This window comes from Falco peregrinus, chromosome 6 (assembly GCF_023634155.1).
Source record: "Falco peregrinus isolate bFalPer1 chromosome 6, bFalPer1.pri, whole genome shotgun sequence".
Classification (NCBI taxonomy): domain Eukaryota; kingdom Metazoa; phylum Chordata; class Aves; order Falconiformes; family Falconidae; genus Falco; species Falco peregrinus.
In genome coordinates, this window is record NC_073726.1 from 25,674,439 (window position 1) to 25,700,575 (window position 26,137).

Consider the following 26,137-nt stretch of genomic DNA (forward strand, 5'->3'; position numbering starts at 1 on the left):
GAACCTTTGAATTGAGTGTAGATAATGACCAGTCAGATGTTGAAGAATTGCCAAGGCACACCTTAACTCAGAAGCAGCCACCACGGTGGCTCCACAGAATACATAACCACACAAAATGTTCAAGATTGAATGAAATGTTGCACAATGAATGAAATGGTGTATGAAGTAACTAAAGTACATGCCACTCAGCAACCTGGCATGGTGTTCTTTGGAAAACTGTACTGTCTGGGGTTTTCTTTAGAAAAATATGTAAAAAAAAAGAAAAAGAAAAAAGAAAAAAGAAAAAGACATAGAAAAAGAAATAAATGTTTATTTCTATCTCTTTTTATTGTCTGTTCAATGCAACTTGTAATTTTCAGGCACATCACCTGTAATATCACTAATATATGGACTTCCAGATGTGAAAACAATGTAAAGGAATGTCCTTCATTTGCAGAAGTTTCAAATCAAAATAACTAATGATAGCTGGAAACTGTCAGCCACTAGAAAAAAAAAGCAGTCTATCAAGTGGTCCCAAAGGCTAAATCCAGGTTTCAACCAAGCAAAGCTTTAAACTGTATTGACATTAAGTACCCACAGTTATTAGACCTGTAGATGTCTGTTATTTGCCACCACTTATATTAACTCTCAGGTGTAGGATTGATCCAAACCCCAATGGACTCTGGAATTAGTTAATTCACTGGATGAAGCATGCACTGACGAGGTGTTTACAGTATGCTCATCAATCCTTCTTTTTCAGCTCCGTCTTCAAGGGCTCTGCAGTTTGTGTGTACAGCATGGCAGATATCAGAGCGGTTTTCAATGGCCCTTATGCTCACAAAGAGAGCGTGGATCATCGGTGGGTACAATATGAAGGTCGCATCCCATATCCCAGACCTGGTACAGTAAGTGTCCTCTTAATTACATACTTCTATTTTTACTCCAGAGGAATCATACTTCACACCCCTCCCTGCATTGGTAATTTATATTTTCCACTCGGGTTATTTCAAATTATGCTCTGAACCCTTACCCTTCTGTTGACAGCTCAGACTTCTACCTATCCTGTAGGTATATAAATATACATTTTTCCATGTCTCTGAGATAACATTGTGTCCAGACTGTCTATTTCCTGGTTGTCTCTCATGTTGTGGTCTCCTACTGTACAGCTGAATTTCTGTCTGTTGGGATCACCTCTAAGGCACCAACACTTCAGGAAAAGCCAAAGGTATTTCTTTATGGAGTATTGAGTTATGACGAGGTATTTTATTTGTAGGCTTGTATTTCTTTTATCTTTGTGTCTGTTAAAATCCTGTTCCTTGAGATGTGGTCATTTATTCTATTCTGTGTGTTTGTACATCTGTTGTGTTTTGAAGTAAAATAAGGAGTTGCTGGAGATTTTATGGGATGAAGGATAAGCAATAGCAAGAAAAAAGAAGTTTAATACGTGGAAACATTTTGAAATCCCAATCTCTTAGACTTCTGATGTAACAATTGGGCCAAATGAAAGAGGAAAATTTCAGAAGAACTGTATAAAGAATTCTTTCCCTACTTCTGTCTTGGCGTTCAATTTGGAAGAGCATGGACCTACATTATAACTGAGGAAGAAAATGGCATTTCCAAAAAATTCATCTACTTTTAAAAAGTCATTGCAACTTTGAACAACTCTTTGTATGTAAAATGTAAAAGAGCAATGATTTAACAGTAGGAGAGGTATTATCCAGGATAGCTTTATGTTGTCTTCGTCAGGTATTCAGTGAACTAGTACTAGGCAGCTGCATAAATCCAGCCAAGCACTGTGCTACTGAGGTTTGGCTGCTGCTGGTACCTTGCCTAGAAGCCACCTGGGTGTCTCCATGCTATTTCTCTAACATCAGCACTGGCGTAACCTTTGCTTCAAGCCATGTTATCTAGCTTATTTAGCTCTTCTTTTCACACATTTTCTTGCGTGTCTGTGTTTTCCTCACCATCCTTCCAAAGGACCCAATTGCATGGTCCAAGCTCATGCTGTCTGCTGCATTGGGTGGTCCCTGGCTTCAGTGGGTCAGGCCCCCAGCAACGATTGCCTCCTCTCAACTGCAGGCGAGTCATGGAGGGCAGCTTTCTCTACAAAGACTAAGGCAGCTCCAGAGAGTGATTTGGCCTGCCTGGGATCTGCACTGTTAGAGCAAACACACTCCTAATTTAGACAATTTAGGCACTGCCGGCTTACGCATCTCTCTCTCACACAGAATATATAGTGCCCCCAGAAAAGAAGTTTACATTTTTATTTATTTATTTTTTGAGCATGTGCAACTCCATTACTGGTTAAGAAGTGCAGATGCATTTAGTTTTAAGTACAAAAATGGTGCCAGTGAGAACAATAGCTGGTCCCATGGCATCTAAAGAGATTAAAATAACTCTCTTGAAAACCTCAGAGTGCCCCATAAGGATGAACACTCTGCACAGATAGACGGGTCATAAGCTCATTGCATTTTTGAGTGTATTAGCCATCACATGGTTGAGCTGGGATTCGCAAGGAAGGAAACATGTCATGCTAAAGCATGTCAGTACTGATCTTTATCACTGATTTGAATACCCGTGCTTGCAAGTATTTTAAAAGTTGGAAAGTTTAAAGATAAACAGATATTTTCCATAAGCTGCCCCTTAACTCTCCAGCTACTTCCTCTAAGCACCTGATAACAGCTGTGAGAAAATGGTCTCATAAAAATCCTTAGGACCTCCGTACTCAGTGGATATCTGTAGGAGTTTGTCTGACCAAGGACTGAGAAGAGAAGTGGATATTATTGAAGAAAGCTCTCAGAAGAAAGATATCTGTATTATTTGCTATGTAGATAAGGTGAATGTACTGCTACATAGTTATTTGTCTTTTGTCTGAGTGAGCTGGACTGCAACGTACTTCAGGCTCAGTCATTTAATATACGGTATCCAAATAAGTAGCTTCATGCCATATTCTCATCTTATAATGGGCTATGCCAAACCTCTGGATATGAACAGGTTTAGACTGGGATCTGAAAAACCAATGCAGTGCTCAAAGGCAAGGAAAAGAAGCAGCATGCTACACCCCTGCAGAACTCTGCAGTGTGAATGCTGAAATACTCCTGAAGATTAAATTCATCATTTCTTGCCAGCTATGAGGTGGTTCAGGAATGCTCAGGACAAAACCAAAGAGGGGTAACGTATCCTTCTTTAAGTTCCTAAAACATGTTTTAGGTTTAAGCTCTACCGAAGTGTCGCCTACCGTTAGTGTAGTGAGCACTGCCCTGATTTTATATTTCTTGTATTTTAAGTTACTGGTGGAGTCTAAAAATGGCTATACTAGCGAATGCATTTCCTTTGATGTTTGGCTTTGCGAGAGGCATCGACATCCTTTCAGCATTTATACAGAAGCAGGAGGCTGCTTACCCTAATTTAACTTTCTGCTCAGCCGCCTTTATCTCCTAAGTAAATAAAGCTGTTCGTTATAGAGGCTGTGACCACTTTGATATTGAAATTTTGACAAAATGCTTCCTGTGGCAATTTGTTTAGGAGATAAACTCCCAACATGACCATGATATCATGCCTTCGCAATGCCGAGCCCGTGCCTGCCCGGGGACCCGCAGCTGCGGCGGGGTCTGCCTGCCCTCTGCCGTCCTTGGGAGACCCCTGAGCACGTGTTGGGCATCTCCGGCACTCCATACCGCCGATGCTGCAAAACGTACAGCTCCTTTACTCTGATTTTCTCCCAATGGTATTAAAGAGCAAGTAGAAATAATGGGAATTAAACAGAGGCAAGGCTTCAAATCTATTTCAACTGGGAAGATGAAGAAGAGACAGAAAAAAACTGTAGCAGGCAGCCCCGACACAAAGAGTGATGTGAAAACTGAGGGAGCTTTGGCTCTATCTTCTTTAGCCATTTGAAAATTGGGTTTGTGTATCTGCAGTTGTCCCCAGATAATGAGTCCAGTTTTCTTCCAGTCTCTTAGGGTTTCACCCAGGAAACAACCCACTGATAAAGAAAACATCTAGGACTTTCTTTAAAATCTCTTCTGTATTCTGAAACAGAGTTTTCGTAACACCCTCCCAGCAATCACAGAGGCATTTTAACAAGATTTTCAGTGAATTAGGAGGAAAAAAACATTTCTAGCTTGTTTATTTAGCTGTAACCATTGCGGTATCAGAGCAACTCATAGTACCTGTTTGGAAATTTTGATGGGATACACAGGAGTCATTCTCATTTCATTGATGGTGAGTAAATGTGATGAGCTCAGATTTTTTGAGGCATGCCAGTGTTTAAGGAGGCAGATTAACTCTTAGTCTCATCTATTGTAGAACACAGGCCTTTAACTACTATCCAAGGAAGCACCAAATGTTTTTGATAGCTCTAGATATTTTACTAACTGATTTGCTAAATGTTCAAAATCAGGCTTTGAACCAGCAAAGATTCCTGCAGTCTGAGTCACTTCTTAGCTACAAGAAGGAAGAGCCCAGCATGTTGCTTTTGTCCATGTGAAGAGTTTTATGTCTCATCTCTCTCCAATTCAGATCTGAATATGGCCCTGAGCTCCTGAATTCTCTGTGTATTTTTTTTTTCAAAAACAAGTTCCCTTACAAGCTGTCACTTTCTCCTGTGATCTTTTCCACCCTTTTCTCTATATATCACTTTTTCTCCCTTTCTTCAATGAATCCCCTTCTTTTATTTCTTCTGCTGATCTAATACACACAGTCTGTCAAGATGTGGTGTCCATCCCATTGGGACTTGGCTGAGCCACAGAGGAACACTGTCTTTCAAAAAGCCTCCCTTTGTCCTCCCATCTGGTTAGTTTTGCTGCTTTAATAAGTGTGTTCATAAAACACTGAGGGTTGCACAGGTTTCTCTTGTTATTTGTAGGCTTATCTTCCTCTTTCACCTGATATTTATGGGATAGGCTGCATTCTTTGTTTCTTCAATTCCTCTCTCCTTTGATCTCCCCACTGTAAATGAGGCTGCCTAATTAAGGGAAATGTTTCACTTTAAGGGTTTATTTTCCTAAGAAAGCCTCCCCCACCTCCTCTTACTTATCAACCTGTTTTCCCCAACATGAATCACCTTTCAATCACAGCAGCCTTTCAAAACGCTGCGAACCCAGTCACCTTTCTTGCTGGCAGAGGCCAGCAGAGAATTGCAAAGTCCACCTGCAAAGTCAAGTTCACTCCCCTAGCTAGTCTCAGCCCTGTTAGCCTCAGATTAATGCTCCCTTATGTCAGCCTTTTCTATCAAAACACAGGTGTGATAAATGGAAAAGCAATACAATGGGCTGAGGGCAAACACCAGAACAGGTTAGGGTAAATCTTGCACATCCATTAGGATTCAAACTCCATCTCAAATTAAAAAAAATATAAAAAAGAGGCTTCAGTTTATTGGTAGAGATTTTTTTTTGTTAGTTTTGTTCATGCTTTTTGTGGTGGGGGTGGAATGACGTCGATTCCATTTAAAATTTTTGCTGTTTGTTTGTCTTCTGCAGAACCTGACTCATTCCCCTCTCCCCTGTCCTCTTGCAGGCTTGCTCTGAGTAGCCACAAGGTTAGCACAAAAGTCTCCCTGCTGAGTGCTGGGTCCTTCTGGCACAACCCATCCATCCTGTAGAGAAGCACTAAGGCTTTTTGCAAGCATGTCCAAATTTGAAATGTGTTGTGCAGCTCTGATCAGACTACAGGGAAGAAGCTACACAGTATTTAGGCCACTCAGGAGCCCAAGTTTCATCTTCAGAATGGTTTATGGCTGAATCTCTAATGGCCCAGAAGTGTCTATGCCCTGACAGCCATCTTTCCGCTGTCATCTAAACCACAGAAGGTCATAAACCTAGAAGTACCCCAATTTTTAAAGTACTTCTGGGCATCTTGGAAGCTCATACTGGTCCTCAGTGTTAAATCTTAACCCCTCAGGACTCAGACTTCAGATTTCTTGATGAACTACTAGTAAAGTTCAATGTGCTGAGTGTGTGGGAGGTCTTCATTTAAGAGAAAAGTGACTAGTTGAAGGTAGTCCTTCTGTTTCTCTGCTGCTTGATGGATCAGTGATAAGGGACCTTATTTAGAGCTTGGAAGACTTTACATTACATTGTAAGGGAATGCTGATTACAAGGTCACATCTCCTTGCTAGAAAAATATTCATTCACTGAGAGACTGGGAGAAAAGAACTGTGTGGTTAATTCGTTCCCTCTGTGAGAAAGTCCGGTGTTCAAGTTCCTACTGCACTTAACATAAAATAGAGAGCTTTTCAGAGAAAAAACAGATCTCCTTCCTTCCTGGTTAATATCTGAACAAAATTCTTACTACTTTTGGCTAAGATGAGAGGTAATATTTCATGAAAAGTGAAACACCTTCAACAGGAAGGAGCAAGGAGCTCCCAGGATGGCACTGGCCCACATGCCTGGAATGGAGGGACACCTCCCCTAGGAGGGATTCCCAGACTGAGACATCTCATTGCCCGATACGGGAGAGATTTAAGAAATACTTCACTCCTTAATGTTTCACGCTGGCTACTTCAGATGCTCCCAAGCGAGTGACTTGCTGGTGTGCTGCTTAATTCTCCTTGTGCCTAATTGCCTAAAAATTCCCAGCCTGGACATTCCAAATGTCCAAGCAGATGCCTACTGCACCCAATATTATCAAGTCCTGTTGTGTATCTAGCCTATGGGTGTTGGTGTCTCATTGTTAGGTAGATCTAAGGCTCAATGTGACAAGTTACTTTTAAACTGGGATTTTCAACACACTTGAAATAGAAACCCTTTTGGAGCTCACAGAGAACAGCATTTTATTTCAGAATTGTCAGTAGACAGCAGCACTGCTGAACTAGAGGTACACCATTAAATGCAAAGGGTATTTTTGTTACATACCTTATAGCTAGGTTCCCAAATAATTGTCACAATTTTAATAGGTGTCAGATCCAGCAGCTCTTACTGACTGCACTGGGTGATGTGAAGCACTGTGCATTTTGGCAATTTGGAGGTTTAGCTAGAAGCCTAACTTCTGGCACCAGCTTTTGAAAATCTTGGCCAGGGTTCCCACAAAACGTTAACACAGTCACACCGTATGTCTCAGTATTGTGTGAGATCTACACATCCAGCACTCTGCTAAGCTGCAAATTTAATAAGACAAATGAAAAAAAGAGACAAGCTTATGTCTGTGCAGTGTGGCTGAGTTAGGGTGTATTTGCTTTTATTTGAGAAAGATTAGCCTTAATTTACCACCTCCTGATTACATTTGGATACAAATAAAAGGTGAAGAAATAAAAGACATCTTTGTAGATCATCTGGGATTGGGGCGTAGTCGAGGGTGATTATTGTCAGACTGAGCTCACACAGAAGGCACTAGAAAAACTTCAGGAAACTATTGAATTAAGTCCTTAAAAGTTTTGTGCCACAGAGTTTATACAGTTGAATAGTGATGCCCTTAGTACTTCTAACTCTGTTTCTGTTAGGGTTTTTCTTCCTTTTTTTTATTTTTCTTTTTTTTTTTTTTCTCTTTTCTGGTTACTTTTCATTTCCTAACTTGTATGTTTGTATCAAGTTATCATTCACAGCACTGGAGGACTAAGCAACCTCAGCCGAATAAATGAGAAGGTAAATAAGTTTCTTGCAGGATTCTTACTTAGCAGTACTAATTTTAGTAATTAAATGTGATTCATTTTTCTTGATGTCAGCTATCTAGAAGAGAAACATCAAATCTGAGCCAGCTGCTTAGACTTCTTGATCAGAAAGAAAGAGATAGGCACCTCCTCAGTAAGGTTCACACACAACCAAGATAAGAATCTAGGTCAGGTGAGATGAATCCCGCCCTGTTGTAAAAGCAGAAGATGCTGAGAAGGCAGAGTGATGGTGTTATAAGAACTTTTATGAAGCCAGATTCTCTTGCAGTCCACATGAAACAATCCTGCCAACTGACTTCTGTGACATTCAATATAAATGCAAATCTCTTACTGTCTCCGGTGGGAGATGTCACATATCTAGGACAGCATCTGGTGCTGAGGATGTGAATAAATGTGCTCTGTGAACTGGGCAGAGAACACCGATATCATTATCATGAGACCTGCAACAGGATGTGAACTCACATTTTCAGAGGTGAAAGGCTGCTTCGCTCACCCATTCGGCCACACAGCCTTTGCCATCCTACATCCTATTGATTGCTATGAAAGGAAGCACAAGCCCACAGGAATTGTTCTGCAGTGATGGGTGGCCGCAGCTTTAAACAGCTGCCTGAGAACTTTGCCAAAGGGTGGCCAAAATGGATTTTTCATTCTCCTGGTTCATCCATCATGCCACAGTGAGTGACGCTTCTGGAAATAGCTCCCTCAGCCAAGCATAACAGGGTCACACCTGCCCAGCTGTTCTTGGTGGTCATGCTGTCTTAGGATGGGATCCAAAGCCCACTGAAATAATTGGAAAAGGCCCTGTTGACTCAAGTGGATCTTTGAATCAGACCCTTAGTCCTTGTTTCTACTAAATTAGCTGTACAAGCTGGCATAGTTTTCCCTATATCATGCATAGCAGGGTTTGGGCCTTTGGGATTACTGCTATCAGCTTCATAGTTCCATATTGGTAGATATTTTATCCGAGTGTTTTTCAGTAAGTGATGTCATTGCTCTCATCTTCCTCTGTTGACGTTATTTCTGGCAAAAATCTAGGACATCTTTAAGACCCGTGAGGCTACTCCCGTTTTTCACATAGAAATGGGCTTCTGGGGTTGAGCTGTAAATAGGTGAGGGATCAGCAAATTTCCAGAAGATGTGGACTGTGACTTGGAGCAGTAAGTGAGAACATGAACCACAAAAAAATGCATATATAAGGGAAAACCAGCCTCTAGTACACAGTGAGGGGGAAGCGAAGAGGTGAATTTGTTTCTCATCTTATAGAGAAGAAATTGATGCAAAATTTTGATCTAAAGCCAGTTAGAGCCCATGTGTTTTATTGATTCCAACAAACTTTGGTTCAGCCCCTGCAAAGATAAACATGCTTTTGAAATCAGTAGGGTTTTTGAGGTCTGATTCTGGTATAAGTGGCAAAGGCTCAGACCTTGGTGGTTCTGAGGGTAAGCAGAAATTTTCATTCCTGAACTCCTGTTCATGTAGCAAGTGTGCACATTATTTGGTTTCTATGTACTTATCATTATGTTTATTTTTTAATTTACCCTGTATCATGGTTTGCTTTATTTCTTTATCTCAGAGTCTAAAATCTAATTATTTTTTTTTGTTACAGGCTTTCTATTGTCTTTTTTGCTATATAATATAAAAACATGTATTTCTTTGTGAGATTATTTAACTGATATTTTCTTCAAAAACCAAGCTGACTACAGCCCACCTCAAGGGTGTAACCTTGCAAACACTTTAATTTGTGAAAGCACAGCAGAAAACAGAATGTGGGAGATCACACCCAGCAAGACAGAGGGAGAATTTCTTCAGAAGTGCTAGCATAAAACCCCAAGGGATAACTCACTGCAATATATGTTTCTAGTCAAACTATTATTTTTCATTTAGGACTTTTCTTTTTGACTGGTATTAAGCTGTATTTTTAAGGGATGGCCTTTGTGCAGTTGCCACAGGACAGCAGTACAAACCTATCTTTTTTTTTCTTTTTCTTGTTAGTTCTTTCACAGCTGTACATTAAATTGTATAGTGAAAGAAAATGACCAAATATGCAATGGAATATGTCTTAATTCAAATCAGCACAGGTCTAGTGTTCACAGAAATTTTCAAAATCTATTGGATAATTCAGGAGCCTAAGACCTATTTTCAATAAACAGTTTCAGAGTTTTTATGACGATGAGATGCACAGGCTTAAGTCTTATGGATTGAAATAATGTTAATCAAGTGGGCACTTGCACGTACTCTGTTAGGTCTCTAGACAGACATAAAAAGCAGTCCAAGGAAGGAATGAAATGGGTTGTAGACTCTTAAATCACTCAGGCTACAACTCTGTTAAATAAAACCATGGGTAAGGTCCAAGTGCGGACCCACAGTCACTATACTTTTTAATCCTAGGATGGGCTTTGCCATTGTTTAGGCATGTGCAAATGGCACTCTCCCTGTGACAGTGCTGTGATGATGTTTGGGGTCTAAGGTGGATCAGGAACTGCTCACGAGCTCATGACAGGCATTTCAGGTGTGGCCGTAGATGTGGATGTAGAATGTCAGCTGGTCTGTGCTTCACTGGCCTGTTTTGTTTCCGAATTTCAGGTAGTTCTAACACTTTTGAGAATATTATCCTCAGTCAGAAATTTTTGTTTAACTAGAAGCTATCGTCTTTGCATTTAGGGTATTTATACAGGTGTGTGTTCATGTAGAGCTGTGTATGACGGGAATAATTCTGCATGGTATTATCTCTATTTACTGCATGAAGAATTCATCCTTAGGCACGTGTCCACAATACCTTGTGTGCGCTGAGCAGAGGCTATGTTCCCTTTTTAGCAAGCACTGTCACGGGGGTGCTGCGTTCATCCCACAGCCCAGGAAGAGAGCAGGCAGTAGAAACCCAAGGGAGTAAAGAGTCCAGGCTGGTCCTGAGCCTGCTGGGATGGATTCGCTGCTAGTGGCTGATGTTGTGTAGCCGTGAGAAGGGGGTTTGCCAGCAAGGGAGGAGGGACATGCTCAACCCTTGTTGCTGTGTATGTCATTCCTAATGCAAATGTTTTAGATAATGCCAAACCTTACATAGTGGAACAGATCCTAACAGCAAGCCCTTAACTGGCACCATAGATTGAATACATAAAACTGAAGATTTGGGAATGTGAACTAAAGTCTCCTCTGTCAAAATTAGCCATGAAGGTGGACTGTAGAGCAACTTCACCACAAATCTTTTCTTCTGGCAGACTATGAAGGCATTATTTAATCGTGTTTCTTTCTTCATAGACTGTGTTATGGCTCCACCTGGCAGGAAAAACAGGGATTAGTCAGTTAAAAATAGTGTTAAAGAAGAAGCAATCAACAGTTTATATGTAAAAGGGTGTCACCAACAGGAATAATATTTCCAGTTCATCTTATTATACAGGATTTGTAGTGCCCCATCTAGATGCCTCCAGATTCAAAGGAGAAGCTTTCTCAGACTCAGGTTAGAGACTAGGTGTGAAACAACAGACAGAAAAGAGATACAAACAGCCATGGGAAGGAAAGCAGAGGTAGGTGAGCATGAGAGGTGGTGGGTCACCAGCATGACTGACCTTGCAAATACGTTCCTGGGCTCACGCCGAAAGGTGCAAAAGGGAATAACTTGAAGGAGGTTGAAGAGGTGGGATTGTGGGTGGTCTTCAAGCAAGACGTGTGAGAACCAGCTTTATGTAAGCTAAAGCAAGGGCTGAATTCATTAGTTAGTATGGGTCTGACAGAGGTGGGAGCCAACACCTGCAATAAATGAGTGACACTGGGGAAGTGTCTGCGGGAGTGATGGCTGTAGCAGGTGTCTGGGGCAGAAGCAGATGAGAGTGTGCTGTTCAAAGCCAGAGAAAAGGATGCTGCAGCAGCTGAGCCAGGGGCCTGGGCAAGAGTTTTGGCCATGTGGATGCGTAAGGAAAGTCACTTCTGAGAAATAATGAACTACAGAGATCATCTGGCATCTGGAGAATCTGCCTTTTTTAGAGAAAAAAATAAACGGGAGGCGTAGGAGGTGCAGTTCACTGAAAAGTTATGGCCTCTGCTGGCCACATACAGGGAGAAGATCGATGGGGGTGTTTCGGTCTGGAAAAGTGAACGTGGTTAAAGCATTCACTGGGGGCCATCAGTTTAATATGGGGACATGCTGGTGGGTCATGCCTCCTTCTGGTTGAGTGCATCAAAAGGGCAGAAACTCAGCCTCGATAAGAGCAAGAAATACAAAAGGCAGAAAAACTGTGGTGTGTGAGAAGATTCTGCACTCTAAACGAGTTGCGCTTATGCCATGGTAGCCACCGGAGGGCACCCCAGCCTCGCTGTTGGAAGCCCCTCACACGGTGCCTGCGCCAGCGACTCCTGCGGGACCTGCGCCTGGAGAGGAGCGCTCGCCGGCTTTGGCAGCTCTCCTTCACCCCAGGCTGGATTTCCTTGTCTACTTAAATTATCCAACGTGATAAGGAGCCCATCAGTGGGGCAGGGAGTGGGGCGGTGAACTTCGTTGCAGGTGTACTGAGCCCATCATGAGAATTTCTCTGGTTTTAATGCAACCAAGTAATTAGTTTTTAAAGCAAGTAATGGTGATCAAGTGCTGCTTTGGGATGAGAAAAACCACTGATTTCTTACTGGCTTCACAAGTGTTGTCACAGAAAATTTGATTACTTGAATATGGGCTGAATTTGTGACTTATTCATAAGGCCAAATTTGCAAAGTGGCTTACACTGGTGACATCTGTTATGGTATTATATACAAGTGGCTTCTAAATATCTAAAGAAAAATTAGATACTTTCCTATATTGTCAGATTGTTTATGGCTAAATTTTGCTGACTTCAATATATGATTAAAAAGAAAAGTTTAAAGAGGAGCACAGTACTGAATATACTGCCTGAATGTTGTTGTTGTAATAATAATGATAATGATAATAACAACAACAACAACAACAATAATGTATTTTCATTATTGATGATAGCAGTATGAATGTTAAGGCTTGTCTCATACTTTCTTCAGGAACGCTACTAGAGAAAGAAACATAAAGGATCTTGGTTATGGCCTTAAAGACCGTTTGGTGATAAAACAACAAAAAAAAAAAGAATTGTGTAGCCTTTAGTAAATTCTGTTTACAGATATGTTAATGCAATAAATATGAATTAATTCACATTTTATCCAATGTCAGACAGACAACTTCTTTTTTCTGCTGCTGTCTTCTTCCCTGAGTGTCTTAGAGAAGCTAAGGAAGTTCATCTCCCCTCTAAGTTTTAATTTAGGTTATCAAAATGTCTAAGAAAGAAGAAAAGCCTGTAAGAATTTTTCCTGAAAGCTTGCATATATAGGTAGTTGCAGAAGTGGAACAAACAGGAACGGAGCAGTTATAATTATGAGTGCTAGTACAAATGATTGAGATGAAAAAAATTAACAAGTTTTGGGTGGTTTTAAAAGATGAAAGAGAATAGGTGGGAACAGGATAAAGGAAGATGAAGGGGAAGAGCTTTTGAAGAGAGGTAAAAATGAAAAAGAGGAGAGTGGAGAAATGAGGGAGAGAACGACGCTTTGAAGCACCAGAGGAGCACACACAGCCAGCATGCTGCCATGCTTTTAGATCAACACTGAGCTTTTTCAATTGTAAATCAAATCACCAGCCACTGGCAAATGTGCCTTACAAACCAATACAGCTGATCTGGCCCAGGCAGCTTTCCTACTACACAAAGACACCTGCAGATCACTTGTACTTCTTTCCTAATATTCTTCTCATCTTTATATTCTCTCTTTCATCCAGTGTCCAAGCAAAACCTATGATCCACTCATAAAGTCTACCAGAGACTTTCCTGATGAAGTCATTAGCTTTATTAAACGCCATCCACTGATGTACAAATCCATTTACCCAGTGACGGGAGGACCAGTATTCACTCAAATCAATGTGGACTATCGTCTGACTCAGATTGTGGTGGATCACGTCATGGCAGAGGATGGGCAATATGATGTTATTTTCCTAGGAACAGGTATGAGAGAGAACTTCCATGATGATTCTACACAAAACACATAATTTAAGAACTTTTACTACAGCAGGTCTTGAATAAACCTGTTGGTAAGCTTTTTCCCACACATGCAGCTTTGGGAAGCATTTAGGTGCTTCTGATTCTGTGCCAGGTCTTCATGCAAATGTTAAGATTAGATTATTTTTTTCAGCTCAAGAGATCACTTCCATTGGTATTTTAATGACTTCTGGTCCCTAGGTGACAAACCAGTGAAGGGTCAGAGTACCTGGACTTCTGACCTGCCAGGTACCATTCAGTACCTCTCTTTACGTTACATGGTAGTCTGGCAGCACATCAATAACCAATTAAAAGAAAAAAAAAAAAACCAAAAGAAAAACCACCAACTCCTTAATAACTTCAAGGATTACTTTCTGTTATGGGTAGTGATGTGGTTCTTCAGCATTAAATTTCATGTGACACTGAACAGCTAAGAAAGATTTAAAATTGAGCCTAAGGCAACAATTCCTCTTAAATACTTTTAAAGATATAACTTAGCAACATGAATAGCTCCAAACAAAAGAACCAGGACTGAACAGAGAGAGGTTAAATTACTCCCTTAGTAAAACTGAAGAAACCTGCTTTGCCATTTTTGTATGGATAATTATCCATCTATTTACATTTTAATAACAGTTACACGCCTTAAGGAAAAAGTCTAGTTTTACCATAGTAATTAAATTTAGAAACACTGGATGAATCACCCAGCAGCATGGTATGCTAGGAAATATTCATAACATTTCTGAAGAAATAATCTAATGTCTTAATCCACTGGAATTTCTTGCTCTTAACCGACAATTTGATGTTCTACAAAGCACTTCTCACTGTTAGATCTGAATACTTTGATAAGAAGGTCATTGCCATTATCCCCATCTCACAGCAGGTGAAACTAAGATTTATCCAAGGGCGGTGGATCAGCTACTGCCATGAGCTGCAGGGAAATTACGATTTCTGTGTGAATCCTGCCCTAGCATTTTATCTGGAGTATAAGCAAATTTGGTGTCATATAGTGGAGTTTGATAGGTATGGATATTCTGAAGTGGTTTGGGGAAAGGAGTGAATTGTCACAGAGCATCAACTCTTATAAAGTGTGGGTTGTCTCAGCCTTCAAGAGCTTCCCAGCTGTGTTATCACACATGTGAGTCCAGAGACAGCCTCTTTCTTGGGCCGTTGATGTCTTTCAGCTCAATCTCTCTCACAAGTCTTGTCTTCTAAAACAAGGTAGCGTGAGAGTCCCTCTATGATGCCCACAAGCCGAGTACAGTGGTGTCAGAGAGAAAAGCAGTTTCGTAAAAAAGAACATGAAAGTGCTGTTTGCTCCCCTGCTGCCTGAGGAGGCTGGGAATGAGCTTTAGATATGATGATGGAAAATCTGTGTTGCTTTCTGAATGCAATCTGTAATACAGTCAACAGAGAAGGAAAGGGCACACATTCCCAAGCTGTGAGATGCCTAGGATTTGGGAGTAGTCACTAAAACTTTTCTTCTGAGAATAGTGAGAAAAAATAATTTAAAACTTAGCTGTCTGAAAAGATGAGTTTACTAGTTAAAATGTACAGCACAGTCTTTCAGTGGCTATAGAGGCTGCTTTCAGCTGTTTACTAACCTCCCTGCAAAATTTGTCATGGGAATAAAATTATATTGAGAGACAAGCAACTCGAATACTCCCAGGTTAACTGTTACTACTCAGCACCGGTGTTAATTCTTTCAGAGTAAATCGTCTGGTTTAGACATGCCAAGACCAGCATGTTCCATGCAGTCACTAGATGGCACTCCATAATATGCAGATCTTTATTTATCTGCAGTGCCCTCCTTAAAAGTGAGTTTTCTTTTCGGGAAGCACATGTTTTTGTTCTATTTTATCCTCTAAACTTGTCCTATGGAAAAAAAACAAACCAAACAAAACTCTGAAGATAAAATTTCAAATATTATCTAGAAAGGCTGAATACAGATATACCAAATAACCCAGGAGATTTGGAGCAGCAGCAGATCAGAAGCTTATTATATGTTTGAGTATCTGCAACCAGCTTGTACTTATGCAGGCTTTAGCAATTATGTCAAACACACAAACAAAAGAAAGCTCTAATACATAAGACAAACTGAAATACTTTTGGCTTTGATTGGTAATATGATCTTCAGTACTTTGGGAAAACAAGAATGGAAATCTCATTCTTTCCATTATAATGTATTATTTTTCATCATTTCAATACTATGTGTAGTGCTTAGGACTAATCTGTGCTGTGTCATTTCCACACCGCACGTCTCGGCACTCAACCCACTTTCCCCGAGCAGCCTTTAAGGGTTCTTTTTAAGGCCATTCAAGATTCAGTAATGTCCAATGTTCTGAGATGAAATGAGCAGCTGTTTTTTTCACTAAGCAGGAGTTCAGGTTAAAACTGCTGAATGGATTTAACTTAAAAAAAAAAAAATCTAGATAACTCCAAAGAGGTAATTTCTATAATGATTAAATAAGGATTTTGATGTTGAACGGAGTTTTTATTCAAACATTTCCCTAAAACAACAAAAGCAAACCACAAATGGAAAAAGTGCACTGCATAAATCTCCGTGTTAAAATGAGATCTAATTAAGTTTCTATACTGGATAAAAATTAACTCTCTAAAAAAGGGGAAATAATTTTCTGCCAATTTAGTCTCCTAAACTGGATCTTTTTGGAGTCAAATAGGCCCCAGTTCTTGGTCGAGGGAATGTGCAGAAACTCCTAGCTGGCGGCACTGTAGGCACTTCTAGCCTACAATTGCTTTGGCTCAGCCATACATCAAAACCACAGATGTATTGTATAGAGCTATATAGATATCAATATATGCGGATAGGAATAGATGCTGTTTGAAGGCTACATCCTTGATGCACTAGCTTTATCTTCAGGGCGTGAAATGGAGTGGCATATGTACTGAAACACAACTGTGGGTTTTACATGATGAACAATTTGTTTCAGACATAGGCACAGTCCTGAAAGTTGTGAGTATCACAAAGGAGAAGTGGATTAAGGAGGAGGTGGTCTTGGAAGAGCTGCAGATATTCAAGGTAAGCATTAACAGCCACAACATCAATTAAATATTATTCAGGGGACTTCAAGGCCCAAACTGGCTTCTGGTCTGTCTGGCTGTTTGTTTACTGGAACTAGTTCAAGTTTCCAGAGTGACACTACGTAAATTTTTAAATGCCTTGGTACTCTTTGGGTAAGTCAGTTGAAAAAAGTTCCAAACCAAAACTCATTTATCCTTTTCAAAGCCCCATTTATCCTGCCTTGTTCCAGTCTGAAATTTTATTATGAGCCCAAAATTTTTTTTAGTAGTATTTTATTTTTAATGTAATTTTTCCTATTGTCTCAGCTTTGGGACTGTTCTTAGTACAATTATATATATTTTTTAAAAAACAAACCAACAAACAAAATTCCACAGATGCAGAAAAATTCTTAAATAACAACTTCAGGAACTGAAAACAAAGAAAAGAAAGCAAAGTTAGGTTTGATTATCAATGTGTTTTAATTTATTGGTGAAGGCTGAGTCAATGTATTGCTGATTCTGGCTGAGTGATAAAGAAGAAAGGTAACTGGAGCCCTGCTAACACCAATGATTTATTCATAAATTGAGCTCGCAAAAAGCCCAACCACCTTTCTGTTGCACAGGCACAATTTCTTAACCTCGTTGCTGATGAGGGTGCTGACGCCGACGTACTGTTACAGAAGGAAAATGGAGACCTGTGCCTTCCCTACCGATTTTATTTTCCATTTAGTAATTTCCTCTTAATTCTTTGCATTCTCATTTTGCTTTCTTTTCATGCTGTGTAGCTGTTCTTCAGTTGTCACCTTGGTTTTTGTCACAGTTAATCTGCATCCCTGGGATTTTGATTACTTTCTCACACATCCTCTCTCCTGTGTGCTATACAGGGTCTTAGCCGGAACTTTTGTCCATACTACATACATGAATCTGGGACAGTATTTTCCAAGTTTAAGGACAGGATCTGTGTTTTTGCATCCAGAAAACTGAAGAGGGTGAAGGGCTGAAAAAATGTCCCTTATTTCCTCAAACTGCATTAACATTAAACAATAGGCTTAGATTAAACATATTCTATTAGGCAATAGATAATACGCTGAGCTTTGTCCTGTTCTAACATCAGCCACTGGCAAAAATTTCACTGTCTCTCACAGCAGTGAAATATATCCTGGTGCAGAGGATCTGCCTGTGTATCCCTTAAATGCCATCTAAGCCTTTCAAATAGTGCTTAATAAGAACTGAAGTTGATGTGAGGGCTCATTGGCAGTCCCCAGGATGGGGTAAATAGCAAACTCAGACAATTAAAGCCAGTGCCTCATAAGCAGTAGCAAAAATTGATGCGAGGTTTGTTTTGTTTTGTTTTGTTTTTGAAAGCATGAATTTAGTGATTTTCTGGTTGTTTTTTTTCTTTTCCTATTTCATATTTGTTTAAACCAAGCAAATGAATCTGTAATTTTATTTACTTTTTGTATGTTCTATTTTTAATTAAGAACAGGGAATATGTAAACTAATGCACCTTACTAATTCATTTTTCAGCATCCTTCATTTATCTCAACCATGGAGATTTCTCAGAAGCAGGTAATCACAAGCTCCTTTACTTACTGCAGGTTATATGGTATGCTGAACGCGTAGCTTGTTATTTTCAGGTGACGCCTGTTACTGGCCAAGGTTTCTAGGGATGACTTAAAATGTATCTGGAAGGAGGAGATATGTTTGAACTTTTTGCCCGCCTAATTCACATTGGTTTACAAAGAGTAATTTGTGTACCCAAGCTGGTAATTCTTCATTGAAACAAATCTTTAGTTGTATGGTCATGGGATTTGTGAATGAAGTCAATGCACATTTATTTTCCGGACACTAGAAATACTTGTCTCTTTACAATCTAGTAATAAGTTATTATTACTATTATTGTTGTGATTTTTATTAGTAGCCAGGAGACATCAGGGCCTCATTGTGCTAAAAGTTGTGTGTACACAGACTGAAAACCAGTCCCCCTCCTCTAAAATTGCAGTCTAAAGCTGGGTGGTCCAAACCTGGCAGCACGGGGACCAGTCCCAGTTGGGAACCTCCTGATGGGAAACTGTTTTATGGCAGCTCCGAGCTCTCTGATGGCTACATGCTTGTTTGGGAGGCAGTGTGACAGCGGAGCCATCCCTCCCTGCCCTGCAGAAGTGGCCGGAGCTGCTCCGGCACAACGTGCCTCCCTCACGCAGGAGGAGGTATTTTGCTGTTCAGGCACGCACAGCACAGCTGGGTCCCATCTCCCCTGAAAAAAGGTGGCAGGCCAGCTGGAAGCATTGCATGAGCCAGCTCCGGCTCAACAGCAAGCATTTGGACCACCCTTGTCTCAACAGGCAATCTGCTCATATGTTGGGGAGAGGGGAGTAATATTATCCCATCCTACCTAAGGATCAGAAGCAGAAGATGAAGTTTTATTTGCAAAAGGTCGTCCTTAGTTCCCAGATTCTTCATGTCGTGGCTATCCCAGACCCTTGTTTTTAAATGTGTTTATCCATCCATTCTTTCCATGGTTTGCTTCTGATATTTTATTGCAGCATAGATCTAAAGGTGTAAGGGTGTTGAGTGCTGGTGTCTTTCCAAGACTATCCCCTTTCCTCTCCGCTGCTTTGTCAGGGATGGACGGGGACTGGCCAGTTTACACCAGGCCCTGAGAAACACTTTATCATAAGGGAGGAATTCTCCCTCATTTTGTAGAATCTGGGACAAGGCTGATAATCTGCAAGTGTGGCATTGGAGAAGGGGACTTTTAAAATGGGCTACTGGGAGAACGCTCCTAATTAATTCGCTTTGCCTGATTTGCAGCAACAATTGTACATTGGTTCCAGGGATGGATTGGTTCAGCTCTCTCTGCACAGATGTCACACGTATGGGAAGGCTTGTGCAGATTGCTGCCTTGCCAGAGACCCATACTGTGCCTGGGATGGAAACTCATGTTCCAGATATACCCCTACTTCTAAAAGGTAAGAAGAAAAAAAAAAACCAAAAACCACAGCGTGCTGTAAAAGATCTTGCTGCTTGCAAGAATTTTAGAGGTTCCTAATCAGAATGTGTTGCCTTTTTACTTGGCATGCCATTTGCCTTAAAATTTGATCATATTCTGGCCATGTTTCACATTTGTGCTTGAAGGGCTGTGAAGACAACATAGCTTTGTTTAAGTGCGTGTGACAGTAACTCGGCTACCGCAGCTAACATCATAAGTCCGGCACTTTCCTTTTTTATGCCAAGTGCATTAAGGCATGGGATGCTCAGATGGAGGTCCAGGTTGTAGCTAACTCTGCCTTGAGATGCAAGAGCCTCTCTCAAGCTTCTGACTTTTGCACAGGGCACCACTGTAGTTATAAAATGAAGTTTAACATCGTATCCCAGAGTGGTCAATAATAAAATAGTTTTAATTCCTTGATCTAAATGAATAATTGTATTTGTGTTCTGGCCATGAGAGGGAGACAGAGATTGAAGTACTGTGTTTTGACCACATCGGGAGCGTTTTTCCACCAGCAAAAGAAGCTTTATCTGAACTTTCTGTACCCATCAGCTAGGACAGCAGCACAAACGCACGGAGGGAGAGCATGCTGCAGGCTCTAGCAGCAATGTGCCTAAGCTCTCGGAGTTCTTCGCTGATTTAGCCAGAGCTCTGAGCTCGCTCCTTGACCCAGAGTCTTTCACAGCCTCTTTGTTCCCCTTTGGACGAGGTCTTCCTGACAGTAATTCTTGCAGTGAGGCTTCAGTCTGAGCTCAGGCTGTGAAACAAGACTTTCTACCTTAGGGCTGCAGGGCTGGGACCTGAGCAATTAGACAAACCATTGAAGTTAATGACTCATAGGATATCGTGTCATGGTGTCAAGGAACTATGCATTTCTCCTCAAAGCCAAAGCAAACTAAATTCAGAGAAGCATAAATGAAAGGAGAAAAGCAAGTGTTCAGGCTCACTGCAAAGTTAGTGACACATGAGGCTTGCTGAAGCCTGAGGTGGGCTGGGACAGGGAGATTGATGGTCCATGTTTTTTTAACAGATGTGTAGTTTGGTGGGAAGGCCAAAAGTCTGTGGCTCCAAAACAAAGGATGAGTGACTGGCCACGGGAATCCTCCAGTAGATCAGTTACTTTAATATTTTTCTTTTACGTAGCAGCCTGAGCTTCCAGCATGTCTACAGCTTTTATATAGCAACAGACAGCTCGTCTTCGGGACCCCCCCCAGCTGCGGCATTGCTCTGCACGTAGCAAGTCCCACTCCTGTTGCCTTCAGCGTGGCTGTGAGGGAGGAAACCGTTCCTCCCTGGCTCTCCAATCCTTCTATTAAAAACCTAAAATACAAACTCTTTTTTATTAGCTCTTGGGAGATAAATGCAATCACCCACAGAGGAAGAATTTGCTTTTTTTTTTAATGCTATTACACCGAAATTACATAAATCACAGTGAGTTTAAGTAACATACCCAGCAATTAGCAGGCAAGTTAGTTGTGGAAGGGAGCAGACCATCACAGACCATTGTCTCAAGCATTTTTTCTGTACATAAAGATGAAAGATAATCACATTTCTCAATTGTTTGTTACTAAACTAAACCGTATGTTTTTCTCTCTTCATTTTGATGATGGGTTTACCAGTCAGTATTACCTTGGGCTGATCCAGAGCTCAATTTTGAATATCTCTGTTGAACCCAAGATCTTTTTTTATGACCTACAACATTAAGGATGTTTTTAGGTATTTCCAAGACAGTCCACCCCACCCGGAGGCCTGTGCCTCATGCTCCTGAAGCAGGTTTAGACGTCCTTTCTGTCACTATATTACGCACTTTTTATTTTGGGCAGATCTTTTTTCTCTTGAATTTTCTCTTTCCCTCCCAGTGGTTTTCCCAAATCACAGGCCCTTCTCTTGATGTCAATTGTACAAATCTCTCTCAGCCACATGCTGCTTTGAGGGTGAGGCTGGTTTTAGTTAAGACCGTAATTGTCAGCAGTAGTGTGGGAGCAACGCGGGTCCACATCTGCTGAGCTCCTCTGTATTTTGTTGTTGAATTCCAGCAATTAGGCCCAAAGTGTTACAAGTTTGCATGCTCTTCCTATAGGCGAGCCAGAAGGCAAGATGTCAAATATGGAGACCCTGTTGCACAGTGCTGGGATGTGGAAGACAGTGAGTATTTTGCATCTTTCTTACTCTTGTTACTTTGGACAACAGTTTACTGTGAGGTTCTCTGCCTGAAAAAAACTTGCTGAGCTCGACAGAATAGCACTGTTAAAGCAGTTGCCTTTCCTACACTTCATATACATTACCCCTCCTGCAGTTGAAGTTGCAGAGCTGGGGCTGCTAAGGGATGGCCGGCATGGGCCAGCACCCTCACATCCCTTATGGGTGCCCCTCCCCAGCACTCACCCAGGGGAGGGAGATGTGCCCCGATGCAAAAACCTCACACATTTCCCTACCAGTAGCTAATGGGATGTGTGTGATGTTTCATACAGAAACAGAGGAGATAGTCCCGCAAAGAAACCTGCAGGGGTGAACGGGGAACATGCCATCTTCTCCCCTTCCACTGCATACACTTGACACAAGTCCCAAGCTCCAGCTGCCAAACCAGCCCCTTCCCCTCCCTGCAGCTACTTAAATACTCCTGTTATTAACAAGAGCCTACCCCCTCTCCCTGTGGGCTCCCCCCGTCCTTTCCCACACCCCCTTTTCAAATGCCAAAGGGTCTGGCTCGCTCCTTTGGCAACTGCAGCACTTCTCTTCCAGCGAGCACTGTCAGTATGAAATCCTGCGGTTACGCGGCAATCTCTGCGGCAGCGTAAAATAAATGAAAAGCATTCAGAACCATGCTTGGGTTTGTCTGGGGCTCTTCTAGCTGCTTATTAAAGCGAACAGCCCAGTCAAAACAGTGTCGATTGTATCGCTGCACTGAACGTCTGATTCAGGATGAGCCACCACTTTCCATTGATCTCTGGTTATTTTTTTGCCATGACAGTGTTGGGTGCCTGCTGCAGATCTCGGCATGAGTCAGTGCAGAAATCAGAGCTGCTTGCCACAGGATCAAAGCCTTCAGTCTGTTGCACAGTACAGAGGGCTCTCACTGTACATGTGTGCTTGCAGACATAGTTAAAAAGTCAGGGTAAAATCTCGTTTCCATTAAAGTCAATGACAAAACTCCTGTTCGTTCCCAAGGGACAGAATTTACTTGCTTGCTGCTTAGTGTGGCTCTCCAAATAGGGGTGTCTGAGACTGTGCAAAGCTCAAGGTTATAGGAACCCTAGCAGAAAGGCTGACAATGTCACATTTTTCTGGAAGAATGAAAGAGATACTGGAAGAGTTAGCTTTGCTAGATAAATGTAAAAAGACTTAGCACAGAAATGGGTATTAATCCTTTGCCCCGTTGTAGCACCACCAGTAGAAATTTCATCCAGCTGGGCCTGACTTCTGTGCCAGATGACTGTGCCATAAAACCATGAAGCTGACCTGTGCCACTCCAGGCTCTTGGCTTATTTATACCATTTGAGATAATTAATAACATTATGGCCCGAAAACCTATTTAAATTCAGTGCTCCACTGTGTGAGATTCCCTCCCAGAGACTTCATTGGCTGCGTGAAGTTGTTTGGCTCTGCTGAAATCTCAGTGGCACAGTGAAATAAAAGAAAAGCATTTAATGTGGAGAGCTTGAATTTCTATAGATCTCATATAGGTACTTATTATATTGAAAAAACAATCAAAAATTGCATTCATTTTGTTGTTGAGCTAACTTTTGATTTAGGAGACACCACTGCTTTCACCTTCCTTTCTGTTATTGGCAGAGCATAAGAAAGAGCTTTAGTGCCATGGTAAGGCAGATAAAAGACGGGTAAGATAGACTAGAAAGAGAAACAGAGATGCAGAGGCTAGTAAATTACTTGCTCAGGTTTACAGAAGGCCAAGAAAGGAGCCCACATCTGCTCATGGCTCCTTCAGTATTTGGTCTGAAACGTACACAGAGCATTTGAAATTATACTGAAGGAAGGTAAACTTCAGTTTACTTTAGTCCTGTGACTCCTTTAAAGTTTTTGGGATGAACAGACCAGATGGTACAATCTACCTTTAGCAACTTTAGCTCAGGTTTACAGTTGCATTACTTAAAGGAAAAATACAGATCAGATTTTAAATTCCTCAAAGGTGAAAGCCTCAACTTTAAAATGGAGCAAGCTCATGATATAGATTTTATTGACCTCCTAAAAAACCGGTTGCACTGACGGAAGGTTAGCAGCCGCCTCTAAATCCTCATAGTTATAGTTTAAGCTAAAAGTTAAGTTTCCTTTTGCTTTTTTATAATTCACCCACTCTTACAGCATCTGTTCTGAATCAGGCTATTTTCCCATTGCTTTAAAAACCAGGTCAGGGTTAATCTCCTGTACCATGTTTGCTTTCCAGGCATTAGTCATGAAACTGCTGATGAAAAGGTGATTTTTGGCATTGAATTTAATTCGACTTTTCTGGAATGTATTCCTAAGTCCCAGCAAGCCTCTATTAGGTGGTATATTCAGCGCTCTGGAGAAGAACATCGAGAAGAGGTAAGTTATAGTCATCAAGTCAAGTTTCCTCTATAGAGAATTCACCTGAGCATTAAAAAGCAGGAGTTATTTGGATTAGTCAATGTTCTACTTTTTCTTGCCTCACCTTAGGTATCACATAGCATTCTGCTATCACCATTTGGGGCATGCAGTGCGGAAGAGAGAAACCATTTGCACTGTGTCATAAGCAGGTTTCAATATTTATTCTGACTTACATGCCTTCATATTAAAAAAAAACAAACCCAGAAGAAAAGGTAAATAAGGTTTAATTAATGGTAAAAAATCAAAGTACTAAACAAAAAAGCACCCTTTTGTCCAATAATTAACACAACAACTATCCTATAGGTAAAAGTATTTTCAAACCCCTTTGTTTTAATAAAATCTTTGTTCCATTTAGTGTCTGATTGCATTCCCTTATCATGTTAAGCGGTGTAGCTAAGAATTGCATGTATGGCTTGCTGCTTCTCTCCATCTCTCCCCAGAGAAGGAATGCTCTGTGCAGTAAAAAAAAGATTTTTATTTTTTGAGGGTTTTTCTGTGTGTGCTTTTTTTGTTCTTGTTAGTGGAGTCTGAGAATTTTTCTTAAAAGGCACTCTGTGCTGATGTAGAGATGACATGTTAAAGAACTGCACCTTGCATCTGAAGTAGGAAGCAGTGAGACTTGTGATAGCCCTTCATTCTTGCAGAAGGCAGGTTTAGGGTCTTCACTGGTGGAGAAGCCCTGGCAAAGCCTCAGGGTCCGCACGTACCCCCTACACAATTTCCTGTTGGTTCCTCTGTGAGGTGGTGGCAAAAGGACCCTCCGACTTGCCAAGATGGTCAATGCACTGGGACTGATTAGGGCTGGGTTTGAGTGAGATTCAAACCTCAGGAGTTTTCACAGTTTTTCCTTACATGGCTGATTTTGTGTCTGAGGCCATGTCCTGCTGTGATGGCAACCATGGCGTCAGGGAAGGAGCCGGGAAAAGACCTGCCCTTTCAAAGGAGCTGGTCCCAGGTGTCAGATATGCTTTTTTGTTAAATGTTCATCCAAGACAAAAATTAGTTTAAATGACAGGAATTATCAAACACCCAACCAGTCTTCCACTCTCAATGGTAATTCATCCTATGAGACTTTCTGAGTGCAGAATATGTGCAGGTTCTTTCTAAAGGCTGGTCAGGGCAGGTGCCCGTGAGAACCTCACGTCTGGGTGAGCAATGTGACTCATGGCAGTAGTACCAAAGTTACTACCCCAGTTGTGTCTTGGCCTGGGAAGCCAGAATAAAGGGGTTCAATGCACTTCTGATTTTCCACCAGATAAGACAAAAAACACCACACGGCTGTATATTGACTACAACACTGCAGTACTTGTACTCCCCTTCTCTCTCTCATGCTTTGGACTGGCAAAACTTCTTTCCTCTGCTTGGAATAAAAACCTGATTAATTTATAGACATGGTGCTTCCCACAATGTGCAGTAAACACCAAAAGAAAGAGATTAATGGTTTGAAATGCCTACTGCCTCTAACCTCCATTAGAGCCCATACTTGAGGAAAAAGCCACAGGTGGATGAAGTGAAAAACCCAGCTAGAAGTCTATCAGCCTTTAAAGAGGCATTCACAGGATGGCCAGGGCTGGAAGGCACCTCTGGAGATCATCTAGTCCAACCCCCAGCTAAAGCAGTGTCTCTCAGAGCAGGTTGCACAGGATTGTGTTAAGTGGGTTTTGAATATCTCCAGGGAAGGAGACCCCACAGCCTCTCTCGGCAGCCTGTCCCAGTGCTCTGCCACTCTCAAGGTAAAAAAGCTCTTCCTCATATTCAGATGGACCTTCCTGTGTTGCAGTTTGTGCCCATTGCCCCTTGTCCTGTCACTGGGCACCACTGGCAAGAGCCTGGCCCCGTCTTCTTGGCACTTGCCCTTAAGATATTCGTATGGATTGACAAGATCCCCTCCCATCCTTCTCTTCCCCAGGCTGAACAGCCCCAGCTCTCTCAGCCTTTCCC

General features: G+C 41.4%; 1 protein-coding gene across 6 annotated transcripts in view; it reads left to right on the forward strand.

The window, feature by feature from the left end:
* The window catches only part of SEMA3D (semaphorin 3D), a 144,180-nt gene that overhangs the window by 107,735 nt on the left and 10,308 nt on the right, over positions 1-26,137 (forward strand). For all 6 annotated transcript variants that reach the window (XM_005240156.4, XM_055807609.1, XM_027790549.2 and 3 more), the window contains 7 exons: positions 740-884; positions 13,347-13,569; positions 16,551-16,639; positions 18,148-18,189; positions 19,435-19,592; positions 21,693-21,757; positions 24,015-24,154. In XM_005240156.4, the coding sequence (XP_005240213.1) occupies positions 740-884; positions 13,347-13,569; positions 16,551-16,639; positions 18,148-18,189; positions 19,435-19,592; positions 21,693-21,757; positions 24,015-24,154 (862 nt within the window). The remainder of the gene's footprint in view (positions 1-739; positions 885-13,346; positions 13,570-16,550; positions 16,640-18,147; positions 18,190-19,434; positions 19,593-21,692; positions 21,758-24,014; positions 24,155-26,137) is intronic.